Below are 13053 nucleotides of genomic sequence, written 5' to 3'. Positions count from 1 at the left end.
AGTCTGAATAAAATATTAGGCACAGAGTTAAAAAGATACGATACTTTCAGAGAGGAATAGGGGAAAATGGAATTATCAAATTAATCAAACCAAAAGAACTAAAGAAAGAGAACATAGAAACGGTGGGGAAAATACAAAGTACAAAACTAATATGGGAAAAATCAATCTAAATATCATACCAGTAGCTAAATATATCAGTAATTTAAATAATTTTAAATAAAAAAATTGAGTTCTCTAGGTTAAAGATAACAATTTTCAGATTTTTTGGGCAATACCCAGCAATATATTTTTTTAAATGATCCATCTAAAACATAAGGATTCAGAAAAGTTGAAAATCAAAGGATCAAGAAAGATAGGCACAATAGAAATACTCCCTGAAAATGTGTCACCATATTAATATGAGCTAAGACTTGAAGGCAAAAAAAACGTGACTAGATGCTACTATATGATGATAAAAGATGAATTTACTTAGAAGCTATAACGATTCTGTGTATTCACCCAATAAAATTGCTTTAAAATGTAAACTTGAAATACTGACTTAACCAAAAAGAGAAAGAAAATTTTAACAGAATTCTCTTACTTATTGATAGATTGAGCAGACAAACATTGATGACTGTGCAAACATCCAGAAGAAACTGAAAATGTAGATCTAATCCGGATATGGAACTCTCTGTTCTCATTGCTTCATGTACATTTTGAACATTTGAGTTCAACTGAGTTCAAAACTTGAGTATACACAGGGCCATAAAACATGTCTCAGTAAAGTTCAAATGATTAGTATTATATAGTCCATAGGGTGGCAAACTTTTTCTGTAAAGGTTCAGAGAACAAATATTCTAGTCTTCGTATGCCATATGCTCTCACCGCTGCAGTTATAGTGTAAAAGCAGATGATGTGTAAATGAACAGGTTTGGCTCTATTCCAATAAAACTTTATTTACCAAAACCGATGGTAGGCCAGATTGGGCCCACAAACCATCATTCACCGCCTCCGATATGGAACATATCTGCGACCCTCAGTAAAATCAATGTAGAAATCATGAACAAAATGTAATTCAATGAAAACTCCTGTGTTTGGAAATTGAGAAAATGTCTTTAAGGAACTCAGGGGTGTAGAGATCAAAATTATAGAAAGAACAACGCAGTCAACTTTCACACATAGAAGTAAGAAAATATTAGAGCCACAAGCAGAAATTAATAAAGTAACTTATTAGAAACAAATTATAAACAAAGCTAAAGGGTGATCTGTTGAGAGACTGACTAATGAGATTAGTATACCTATGTCAAAACAAGGTGTAAATAAACAATAGCTGGAATTCAAAAGAGATTGTAAAGCAGATGTCATTGATATTTTTACAATAAGTGGTTTTATTTAACAACGTAATGTCAATGATCGGGAATATTTGGATGAAATAGGGAATTTCCTAAAAAACACAACTTGTCAAAGCTGTTTTTGAAGAAATGAGGAACTTAACTCATCCTAAAATCACTAATAGAGATATATCACAAGTTTAAAAACTTCCTCAAAAAAAAAAAAATCCAAGAGCTGATGATTTTACCAGGGCCTCTACCAAGCATTGTAAGATAGAAATATTTCTAACAGGTGAACCGTGACAGCAGAGAAAGCAAGGGACTCGTCCCCAACTCATTTCATGGAGTTGGTAGCCGTTCCCTGTAGAGGCTTTGTACCGCATCAACTCAGTTAATAGCAGAAACGCGTCCCAGAATTCCCTTCCTAGTGTTTTTCTGGGTTGGGACTGGCCGGCCAGAGGAGAACTTTGTATAACATTCGGGTCGCAGATAAAGGAGCTACGGGGTTTTACGCTCTCAAGGTTGGGGTAGGCACTGCTGGTGGCTTACACACGTCACTGGTCACCTGGGGCACCAAATCCAAAGCACATTCCGCTCCCTCCAGACTGCCTGCTTTGATGTCTCGGATCCCAGGCCAGGTGTGTGTGCAGTCTGTGGTCAAGGGCTCCAGCTTCTCCTCGGGTCACCCACATCGCTGAGGTTGAAGGTGACTGTTTCCGTTTTTCCTCAGAGCTTCCAGAAGTCTTTGCTCTCCCTGACATCGCACTCAGCTCTGTTGCCAACCGTCAGCCAGACAGCCCACGCCCAGCACGTCTATAAAGACAGCAGACTCGCAGAGAGAGATTCCTTAACCTGCAATTGTAGGGGGTCTATTTGGTATGATAAATTCCTCATTCTATAACACTCACAGTGATCAAAGTTTCACTGATACATGACCCAAACTCTAAAAAGTCATGACAAGACAGGCAAATTACAGGAAGCCAACCTCACTCATGAACACAGCTGCAAAAATCTTAAATAAAATATCAGCAAACCAAATCTAGCATGAAGAATCAGGTTTCTGAGAAACCTCTTATGATAAGGTTTCCTACTTTAAATAACATCCTGGCCCATCAACTGAACGGAAAGATAACACTCTGTTATGAGATATAAGCTGGCTTTTGCAGAAGCACACAATCAAACCTGCAAGGGTTACCTTGGGATTATTTTGAGGCAAATCCCAGACGTGTCACTTAATCAATAGAGAATAGATTGGACAATGGCCAGAATGGATGTAGGGAGAACTGTTAGTATGTATTACAGTACAGGAATATACAGCAGCTTGGTCTAGACCTTTGATCAAGAATTGGAAATGAATGAACATGGTTACAATCAAAGGAAATTTGGGAAGAAAACTGGCGTGGTGAAGTAATGGATTGGCTTATGCACACTTCCATGTCAACATTTGAGAGCCCTGGGGTAATGGCCATTAACTTTATGAAGGGATTTTCAGAATAGTACATTAAAGTACATTATTGCACATTTAGGAATTGTTATCAGTTCTTTGCCGGTTAAGCTGACATTTACCTAGGAAAACACTGAAGTAAAATTCAACTCAACAAACCTATGCTTGGGAATTGTCCAAATCATCTGGCTTCATCACCACTAGCAAAAGCCTTCCAGAACCTAGGGACTGTTGATAAGGATATCTGAGAGACTGCTGTGCTTCCAGAATATTGCTGCTTCCCATTACTTCAAAATTTGGGCTTCTCCCCTTTCCTTTTTAAAATTTTCTCATTTCTAATATTTTAAGTTTTTTCTATTTTTTGTTGTTGTTGTTTTTACATGAAAATGGCTGGTCTGTTGTATATCAACCAGCATTTCTTTCTTTGCAACCAGTGGACTCACCTATGACATATTTTTGGGTCCGTAGCTGTTCTAGTCTGTGTTTTTCATTGCTTAATTTTTGTGAGCTATTTTTGTTTGGTTGTTTGTTTTGTTTCATTTTGCTTACAAAGTAGCAAAGTTATATCTAGTAGACCAAGAACTATTCAAATAGGCCACAGTCACTGAGCAACTAATGAACCAGGAATATTTGTGGGGCTTACCAGTAACTGAAAGTTCTTAAGTGCTGTGTGTTTTTAATTTGCTTTTTAACTTTACTACTAAATAAAAAGACAAGATTTGATGAAGAAAGCATGAATGATGTATTTATATCTACATTATACACCAGCAAGAATAATGTCATAAAAACTAACATTAATTGAGGGCTGACTGTATACCAGGCATAGTTCTGATTTATCTATTAATTTATTTAATTTGTACAGAAATATTGTGAGGTAGGATTATTATCCCATTTTCCAGATAAGGAAATCGAGGCACAAAGAAATGAAGTAACTTTCTCAAGGTAACAAATTTAGTATTTGCCTGGCCTGGGATATGGACCCAGCTTTGGTAGTTTGGGGGCAGTGTTAAGGCTCCTAAGTGTTGGAATGAATAGCTCTGTTAGAATGTGGATCACCAGGGGCACCTGGGTAGCTAAGCTGGTTAAGTGTCTTACTCTTGGTTTTGGCTCAGGTCATGATCTCAGGGTCATTAGATCAAGCCCTGGGTCGGACTCCACGCTCAGTGTAGAGTCTGCTTAAAATTCTCTGTCTCCCTCTGCTCCTCCTCCCCCGCCCCGTCCATGCACTTGCTCACTCTCTCTAAAAAAATAAATAAATAAAAGTTTTTAAAAAAAGAAAGCGATCTCCTGAGATTTGTTAAATCAAGTGTAGGTACATTGCTGATGCCATGTAGTTACATCATTGAGAGTTTTAAATCTTTTCGTTCTATGTAGTGTGGCTAAAACATAACATTGGTATTTTTTTTTTAATGCAGTATATACTTTCTTCTAAAAATATGTTTAGCAGAAGCCTGGAGAAGTGTTGAGTTCTGTTTTCAAAACCAGAATTGATATCTTTGGTTAGATTTTCCTTGTTTATTTTTTCCTTTCATAATGGCATTGTGATATCTCTCCATTCATTTCACAATTTGCACGCTAGCCAAATGCTTTACAAGATACCATGTTAAGAATAACAGCAACAGCAAAAAAAAAAAAAAAAAGAAAAAGTTTTTGCCCACTTTTTCACAAAACTGTTTTGGGCTTCATAAAAATCTTAGTAATGGAAATACACTGTCTAGATACCATCATGTCTTCTTTATTGAGAATTGCTACTTACAGTTCATGAAACTTCAGTGAAAATTATACAGAAATCCGATATTTTGTGGACACTTCTAGCAGTTAAGGAGCATCACTGCAACCTAGCTATGGGAATTTCCAAGTTTGTCATGACTCTAGAAGCTCTTGATTCCCAGACGTACAGACGTTTCTTAGACAGTGATGAAGGTTCACCCCAATTCTGAAATGCCTGTCTAGAGTGTAAGGTTCAAGTGGACAGCAACTGTCTTTTCATCTCTGTGTACCCAGGACATAGCACCCAATAGACATTTGAGAAATACTGAGTGAATGGGTGAATAAATGCATGAATAAATGACATTTCCTCACCTTACTTGTTCATTACACAACTAGAAATTAACATACTTTAGTCGTTAGCATTTATGCTAGTCTCTCATGGCTTAAGAACTTAGGGATTTTGAATTTAAATTGTTTTTTATTATTTTCTTTCTACATATGGGGGTTTTTATGTCTTTCTGAAAAAAATCATTTGCATCTTTCGGTGTAGTAAAGAAATATCCCAAATTCAGAGACATCTTTTATATTATAATGTTGAAAAAGGTATTTCAAATATTTTGAGAAGACTTTAACTTTCAATATGAGTATGCTAGAAATCACCTTTATGTGACAGCTAACAGAGACTCACTCTGCATTGTGTAGTGTCCTGGACATTGGGGACAGATACATTTTCTTCGACAGAACCCCTTATCATTCTGTTTCAAGATCTATCATAAAAACTACACTTTATGAAAGCATATAATTTTGTTACTTCAAACTACATTTAACTGGATTTTATATTATGCTTCTACTTTTTAAAAAACCATCCCAAAACAAGTTGGTGACATTGAAACTGCCTCCTTACCTAACATTTATTCTCAAAGCCTTGCCCACACCGGCTCATAAATTGTCCTTCACTGTGGCTAGGCATTGCTGTGATACATGTGGTTTTGTGAGGATCCTGACCATATATTCTCTCATTGTGATTTTTCAGACCCCCGTGGCCTTTCCTAACCACTCAGTTTCAACTAAGAGAGGAGCTGTCACGGACCACAAGATGTCACTGTAGGTTTCCCAGCAACCTTTAGAGGAGAAGTGAGTTACCCTTGGAAAAGGTTCACTGTTAGATAACAATCACCCCGCTTTTCCCCAAGGTCAGGCCTGCCCTCAGACCTCATCTGCCCTCATTTCCCATCCCCTAGGCCAACAGATTTAGGTACCCATGTTTACATAAAATAGAATAAAAAATAAAATGGAGCAAAAAGAGTGGGGCCTATGGATGACGGTTATGAGCTCCATGTGTGCGTGGCCTGGTAGAGACACCCACAGCAAGGCTGCCTCCCAGAACTGAACAATGGCCCATTCCAGATGCGACTGTGCAAGGGTGGAAATTTGGCACTAGCAGGTACAAGGGAATCTAGCATATCTTGCTATGATTTAAGGTGACGTTTGTATCTTGCACTTAGTCATTGGTACTTTAGAGAAAAGACACATTTTTTTTTTTAAGAATGGGAATCTTGGGGCGCCTGGGTGGCACAGCGGTTAAGCGTCTGCCTTCGGCTCAGGGCGTGATCCCGGCCTTATGGGATCGAGCCCCACATCAGGCTCCTCTGCTATGAGCCTGCTTCTTCCTCTCCCACTCCCCCTGCTTGTGTTCCCTCTCTCGCTGACTGTCTCTATCTCTGTCAAATAAATAAATAAATAATAAAATCTTAAAAAAAAAAAGGAATGGGAATCTTACATTAAAAAAAAAATTTAGAAAATGGAGGGATCACAGAATTTTGCCCTAAGATAAAGAATCTAAACATGATCAATGTAGGTGTTATTCTAGAAGACAGTTTATGAACTGGGTTGCTCTTCAGAAAATGAAAATTATCAACGTGTGTTTGATATATGGAATTACTGTTCTTGTGTGATTATGATGCGATAGTTATGCTTGCAAAGAGTCCTCATCTTTTTAGAGGTAGATACAGAAATACGTAGGGATCAGATGCTATAATGAGGTTTGCTTCAAAATAATCCCAGGAGTTGGGTAGGGAGGGCTGTGACTGGGTTGAAGATGAAACAAGGCGAGTTGTGACTTGGTAGCTGTTGCGCTGGGTGGTGGATAGATAGTGTACATGTTTAGAATAGTTCATTGTCATACGTGGGGGACACTGCCAACCCAGATCCGAGCTGCGGTCTCTCCATCTTGATCTGTTTCTGAAGATTCAGGTGGTAGGTCAACACTGCCTTTTGGAAGCAATGAGCTCCTGAAGTTTGTGATTGGTTGTATAAACCAAAAAAAAAAAAAAAAGTGTACGTTTGTGTCCTACATGTCATTTTAAAACTGTCAGAAGTGGATCCAACTGTCTAGTTTTTCAGAATTTCTTGAAAATGTTTTCTCACCCCTTAACAGTGCTTTGCATGATTACATAGATTTCTTTCTATCATAATCCCTCTTCGATGTCAACTTTCCATTTTGAAATTCCTCAAGTATTAAGAAGCACCTTTAGCCCTTTGATGGTGTCCAGTGTCCTTCTTTGAAACTTCTCCAGCCTTCACAGCACTTTCTCACTGAGGATTGGCAACCAGCCCAAACTTAGGTCCCCGAGTTTTCAGACACATTAGTGTTGGTTAAAATGGGAATAGAATGGCCCTGTTTCATTTCCCATATCCTGCCTAAAAGGTGTAAAATCTTATTTTAGCCTTTGTAGGTAGTAATAGTCTGTCATCTCTAATCTACCGTCTATTTCAGATGCTTTTTCTGAGACGTAATATTTCAGAGTCCATTACCTCCTATGTAATATAATTTTAATTGTTTCCTGGAGTGTTTTACTGATACTGGTTTGCTTTAAAACTTGTGCCTCCTCACAGGGCCCAGTGATATCCTGCCGCGTATCCAATCTGCTTTTGCATTGACACAAGGAAAGATGCTAGATTCTTCTATATATCCAGAGATTTCGTAGTGTGTTCATATTTATACAATCACAGATATCTAGCATTTAAATGATTCCCAAACACATTCACTTCACCATGCATTTTTTAATGAAATCATACAGTTGAGTTACTCCGTAGATTTAACATTTCGTTCCTTATTTTTTTCCAGTAAATTAACTGTAATAACATTTTCCTTCAATTTCCTGGTTTTTTAAAAATTACTTTTCTTTGGATGCACTTAAATTTTTTGAAAGAAGTAATTATTTCCTGTGTCCATTTGATTATTTATGTGAATTTTTATATGTATTCTGTTGGCCAGCACATACCTCACTTAACTAAGTATGTAGACTTAACGATGAAATTCAATGGCTTTTTTTCTCCCCACTACACTGAAAGTTTATTACCCTCATGGACTACATAAAAAAACCCTCTTGGAGTACTGAAGTATTCTTTGGAATTCCGTATTCAGATTACGTTTTAACTCATTTTTTTTGAGTGACCATTATTTGAGAATTGCACTGTGAAGATCTGTGACATCACCAATGTACGTGCTCTGAGTACCCAACCCAGTGGAGGGGCGAGTTGTAGAAATAATTACAATATCTGGTGTCCAAAAATTTTTAAGAACACAAATTGTCCCAATTCTTAAAATAGAGCATCCTATATTTATCTTACAACCATGAATGAAAAGTAGGAAGCCAAAAAGTCAAAAGCTTAAAACCGGAAATTTTTTGAAGACAAAAATTAGTCTTTACTTTTACAGTGTGGCTTGTATAAATCAGCATACTCCCCGTATGGGAACCACCTGGGAACAAAGGGCCTGTGGTTACTGATGCCTGGACGTGGAAATATAGTGGTCTGAATAAGCCCCTCATTGACCGCCCTTTAGCCTTTGCTAATGCCTAGGAATGAGCCCCCATACAAGCTGCCTCCACTGAGCCGGCCTGGAGGTCCAGTTACCCTGGGAGGGTCTGGCCTCCTTTGTGGGCATGCAACATGCGTACAGCTCACGTGCCACCTTGCCCTTTGTATGTGAGTCATAGAATTGGAATCAAAGAATGTTAGAGCCAGAAGACAGTAAGCTTACCAAAGTTCTTCATTTTACAGAAGAGGACACCTACGTATCCTTAAGCTGCTTGTCCCCAGGTCATATAGTTTGTAGGATTAAAGCTTAATTCAAGATAAGGAGAAGATAGCGGTGTCCATCAGTGATAACTTTGAAGTAAATGCTGGCGATGGAATATGGCAGCAACTCTGAATAAGATAACGCATGGGAAATGATTTTACTCACGAAATGTTTTTGTTCTTACCTGGCTTGTTATATGAAGGCAATAACCCAATAATTTTTTTTCTGTAAATACCAATGGGACATAGAGCCTAAAAGTAGTGATAAAAAGGTAAAGACAGAGACTGGAATCCGTGACCATTTTTCATCAAGACAGATCTGGGTATGTTAATACCATGTAACACGACCCCCAGCTCAGTTAATCCTTGGAGACCTACTGTGGTTAGTTCTCTCGACTCAGTCATGGCCAGTGTACCTCGTTCAACTTTACGTGCCAGCTGAAAATACCAGGCACATGTGTGGTTTTTCCTCTCTCCTTGCTCTGCCTTTTAGGGTGAACGCTCTCTGTCGTACTTAAAATTGACCACTGATGCCTTTTGGCCTAGAAATGACCTCCAGAAAAATCACAATGGTGAGCTGTGCCTATGTAAATAACAGGACTGTGATTTTTGTTTGGAAGCCAGTTCTAAACTTAGATTCTTACCAAACGAACATGAGCTACCTACCAGCTGACCCTAATGCACACACACTGTTTATTGCTGAAGATGAAGAAGAAAGGCTCGCTAGTCACTGATCACCGCTGAGCTCTCTGGCTGTAGCATTCTGTCTGTACCTATTTTCAAGAGGCAAGTTTACAAGGGATTGATTTGTACATAATTCAAATCGGCTCTCCTATTTTAAATATAGAGTTCATGTCTATTTTGTTTCCGAGTAGGAAATGCAATTTTACACATTTTTTTTCCCTTTCTGTACCATGCAAATAGTTAAATACTTCCGGCTGCAGCCAAGTCTCCACTTTAAAAATAGAAAATGCTACTGCTCTTCTGGCCCATCCCCCACCCGCTCCTTCCCAACCCTGCTGCAAGTGCTTCTGAATAGAGCTCAGTGTCCAGGCCCCTCTCCAGTTAGCACACAGGAATCTTTGTGAAAGTCCGAAGGGGAGGAAAACGTAGCTAGAAATCCAGTCGCTGGTATTTCTTGTGGCTGGAGCATTTGCACCATGACACCTGGCTGTCACAGACAGAGACGTCAGCCACACTATGCCCGCAGATGTTGCTGTTGAAAGGAACTGCATAAAACAGATCCTCACGAAAAGAAGGATAGCGAGTGCAGAAGAATGTGCTTCTAAACGAAAAGCTAGCTGGGGTATTCTGACCAGTCAAGGTTAGTAGAGCAGACATTGCAAATCTCTCGGTGTCCTGAAATACACTAGATGGACCTTTTTGTTTGCAAATACTAACTTTAAACTGGGGGTGCTTTCCAGAATGTGGGTTTTGAAATGTAAATGTCTGGTGTGGCAAAGGAGTACACTCGCTTCGCTGTTCAGTGTATGGAGAATGCATCCGTGGACTCCTTTTGGTGGCTGTATGTGAAACACCACGGTACAATCTTAGTCCCTAGGTTGATTACCTTGCCGGTTCTTGCTTAAACAGTTGGGAAGGATATACAACAAAACGTAATGGTTATATTTGGAAAATATGTTTTTTTGTGGTTTACGATGTATTTATTGTCCTGTTTAATGTCCCACTCTTACAACTGGAAAAGAAAGTACAGCTGTTGTTGCTACTATTTCAATTATACATATTATTATATGAAAATGTAGACAACAGTTCCACAGCTCTTTTCATTTTTAGAAAGCAACTCTTAGTTTGTTTAATTAGTTTATGTTTAAGTATTTATTATGGAGCCCATACGGATTAACAACCCACTAAATACATTATGTGCTCTGGGGTTGAAGAGAGAATAGTATATGATAGTTTCGCTGAACATTCAAAAAGATCGAGTTTGCTTCCTGGCTTTATCGGTTATTGATTTTCACTTGAGGCAAAGCATTTAATCTCTGTCTTAGTTTTCTTGGGCCGCCATAACAAAATACCAGAGACTGCGTGCCTTAAACAACAGAAATTAATTTTGTCACAATTTTGGAGGCTTCAAGTCCAAGATCAAAGTTGCCACATAGTCAGACTTGGGTGAGAGCTCTCTTCCTGGCTTGTGGATGGCCACCTTCGCACTGTAGGCTCACATGGCCTTTTCTTGGTGCATGGTTGTGGAGAAAGAGATCTCTCTCTTTCTCTTTTTATAAGTCCACCAACTCTATCAGATTGGGGCCCCATCCTCATGGCCTTGCTTAACCTTAAGTACCTCCTGAGAGCTGTAACTCACGTTGGGTGTTAAGGGTTCAACATAGGAATTTGGTGGCAGACAAAATAATCCCATCTTAGTCCATGTGTATTGCTATAACAAGATGCCACAGACTGGGCAGCTCATAAATAAATTTATTTCTCACAGTTCTGGAGGCTGGAAGTCCAAGATCAAGGTGCCAGCAGGGTCACGTTCTCAACGAGGATCCTCTTCCTGGCTCATTGCTGGCACCTTCTCACAGTAACCTCACATGGTGGAGGGGCTGGGATCTCTCTGGAACCACTTTTATAAGGGCACCAATCCCATTCATGAGGGCTCCCCTCATGGCTTAAGCACTTCTCCAAGGCCCCACCTCTTAATATTGTCACATTAAGCACTAGGATTTCAACATACGAATTTTAGGGGGCACAATTCAGCCCATAGCACTGAATCTCAGTACAATGGAAATAACAGTCAGGGTTCTATTAAGGACATACTTTGGGTCAAACACTTATCACACAGGCCCATTGTAACAACTAGAAAATGTAGAAATTGTTGCCCCCCATTTTATAGATAAGAAAACAGATTTAGCAATTGAAACTTACTGAGTTGCAATAGCAAATACTGAGAGTCAGATGTCCCATCCAAATATGCCTTCCTCCACAGCCTATTGTGAACCCCACTCCCCAGCTCCACAGGACCTCTCAGACAGAGTTCTTATGAACATGGACTTGACTATAGCCGAGGAAGCAGGAAGATTCCACTGTGGAGCAGTGGTGAGTGAGACTCTGATTTCAGAAAATCCAAGTTTGCAGCATCGGTCCTGGCAACCCAGGAAGGCCACAGGGCTGACGCGCTCACTCATTCGGAGCTGAGGAGAACACTTCTGAGCTGAGTTCTGCAGTGAGGTCAGGGAAAAACCCATCTAGTTTGGTGAGAAAGAATCTGACTCTGAAAATTGTCGTGGTCAAAAGAGGACAGCTTTCTTTAACTTCCGAATTAAATCGGGCCTCAAGCTCCCATCCCTCAGGCTGACTGGAAACTTTATCTTTTTAATAATGTCCCCTCCTATCTTCTTCTTCAACTTTGAGCGGAGGTGGGAGCTGAATGTGAGTGCAATAGGGAGGCCTTCAGTCCACAGGCTTCCTGCTGATGAAACTGCTGGCCAAGCCCATTTATCCCTTGAAACAAATTCAGCAAGTCTGTGGCCCCCATGTCAAACTTAAAGCATGCAACTTTGTCCTAAAGGTGCAGACACAGAGCCTAGAGCCCCCCTTTCCCTCAGTCCTATCACATTTCCGGGGCGTGGCCAAAGCAGGGACTTATGTCCTTGCTGTGCCTCAGGATTGGCATTGAAAACCATCTCTATTGTTCTCTGCCTCTCCCTCCCTCCGTTCCTTTGCCCCTCCTCTCTCACACTTCCCTCCCACCTCTCTGTCCTTTCTCTTCGCTGTCTTCTCCTCACGCTACCAACATACCTTCCCCCCGACCGGGGTCCAACTCTCCCCATAAGATAGGGTGGCTATCTTCGAGCCACTTCTGCTGTCTGGACTTCTTAAGCCCCTGTGAGCAGAGCAGGTAACCCAGCAAAGCAGATCCACCCAATAAATGACTCTGCAACAAAAGGAAGAGAATTGTGGGGCTCTTGGATGACACAGTCAGTTGAGTGAGGGACTTGGTTTCTGCTCATGTCCTGATCTCGGGGTTTTGAGATCAAGCCCTGGCTGGGGCTCATGCTCAGTGAAAAAGAATTGAGCAGGGGGAAGATGATATGAAAAAAGAAAAAATTGGGGGAACATGTACAACAGCCTAACTTAATTTAAGCACACGGTGTGTGAAAGCAGGTAATAGAACATAAAAACGGAAGGTCTGATCCACACTGCAGATGATCTTTTACTCTAGGATGGGAACGTTAGACTGTACTCCGTGGCGAGCCATTAAAGTTTTTGAGGTGGAGAGCAACAAGATTCCAGAGGTGTTTTCAGGGCAGCCGTGTGCGGCTGTGCAGGCGGAGCACGTGTGCCCAGCATGGGCCTTGGCTGCTATGGAAACGGGGGCCCTTTCTCGTTTTCCTAAAGGCACTGTAGGGGTTGGCTGGGACTCTAGATACTCTTGGAGGTTTAACTCAGTGTGGCAGTAGTAAGAATGGTGGGATAGAGATGGCAATCGGGAAGACCATTCAGGGAGGGGACAGTCCAAATTGAATTCCAAAGGAAGTAGACCAT

General features: G+C 40.2%; 1 protein-coding gene across 3 annotated transcripts in view; it reads left to right on the top strand.

Moving 5' to 3' along the window:
- Positions 1–13053, top strand: part of ASB5 (ankyrin repeat and SOCS box containing 5) — a 50542-nt gene that overhangs the window by 19198 nt on the left and 18291 nt on the right. The window contains exon 1 of one of the 3 annotated variants that reach the window (XM_019808948.2): positions 5857–5908. The exons of 1 other annotated variant lie outside the window; for it this stretch is intronic. In XM_019808948.2, coding sequence (XP_019664507.1) covers positions 5872–5908 — 37 coding nt within the window. In that variant the 5' untranslated portion in view covers positions 5857–5871. Of the gene's footprint in view, positions 1–5856; positions 5909–9598; positions 9872–13053 lie in introns of those variants that run through there. One more of the 3 variants, XM_019808947.2, reaches the window with a different exon arrangement.

This window comes from Ailuropoda melanoleuca, chromosome 18 (genome assembly GCF_002007445.2).
Source record: "Ailuropoda melanoleuca isolate Jingjing chromosome 18, ASM200744v2, whole genome shotgun sequence".
In the NCBI taxonomy this organism is placed as follows: Eukaryota; Metazoa; Chordata; class Mammalia; order Carnivora; family Ursidae; genus Ailuropoda; species Ailuropoda melanoleuca.
Note: the sequence above shows the minus strand (reverse complement) of the source record. Positions and strands in the feature narration are given on the sequence as shown.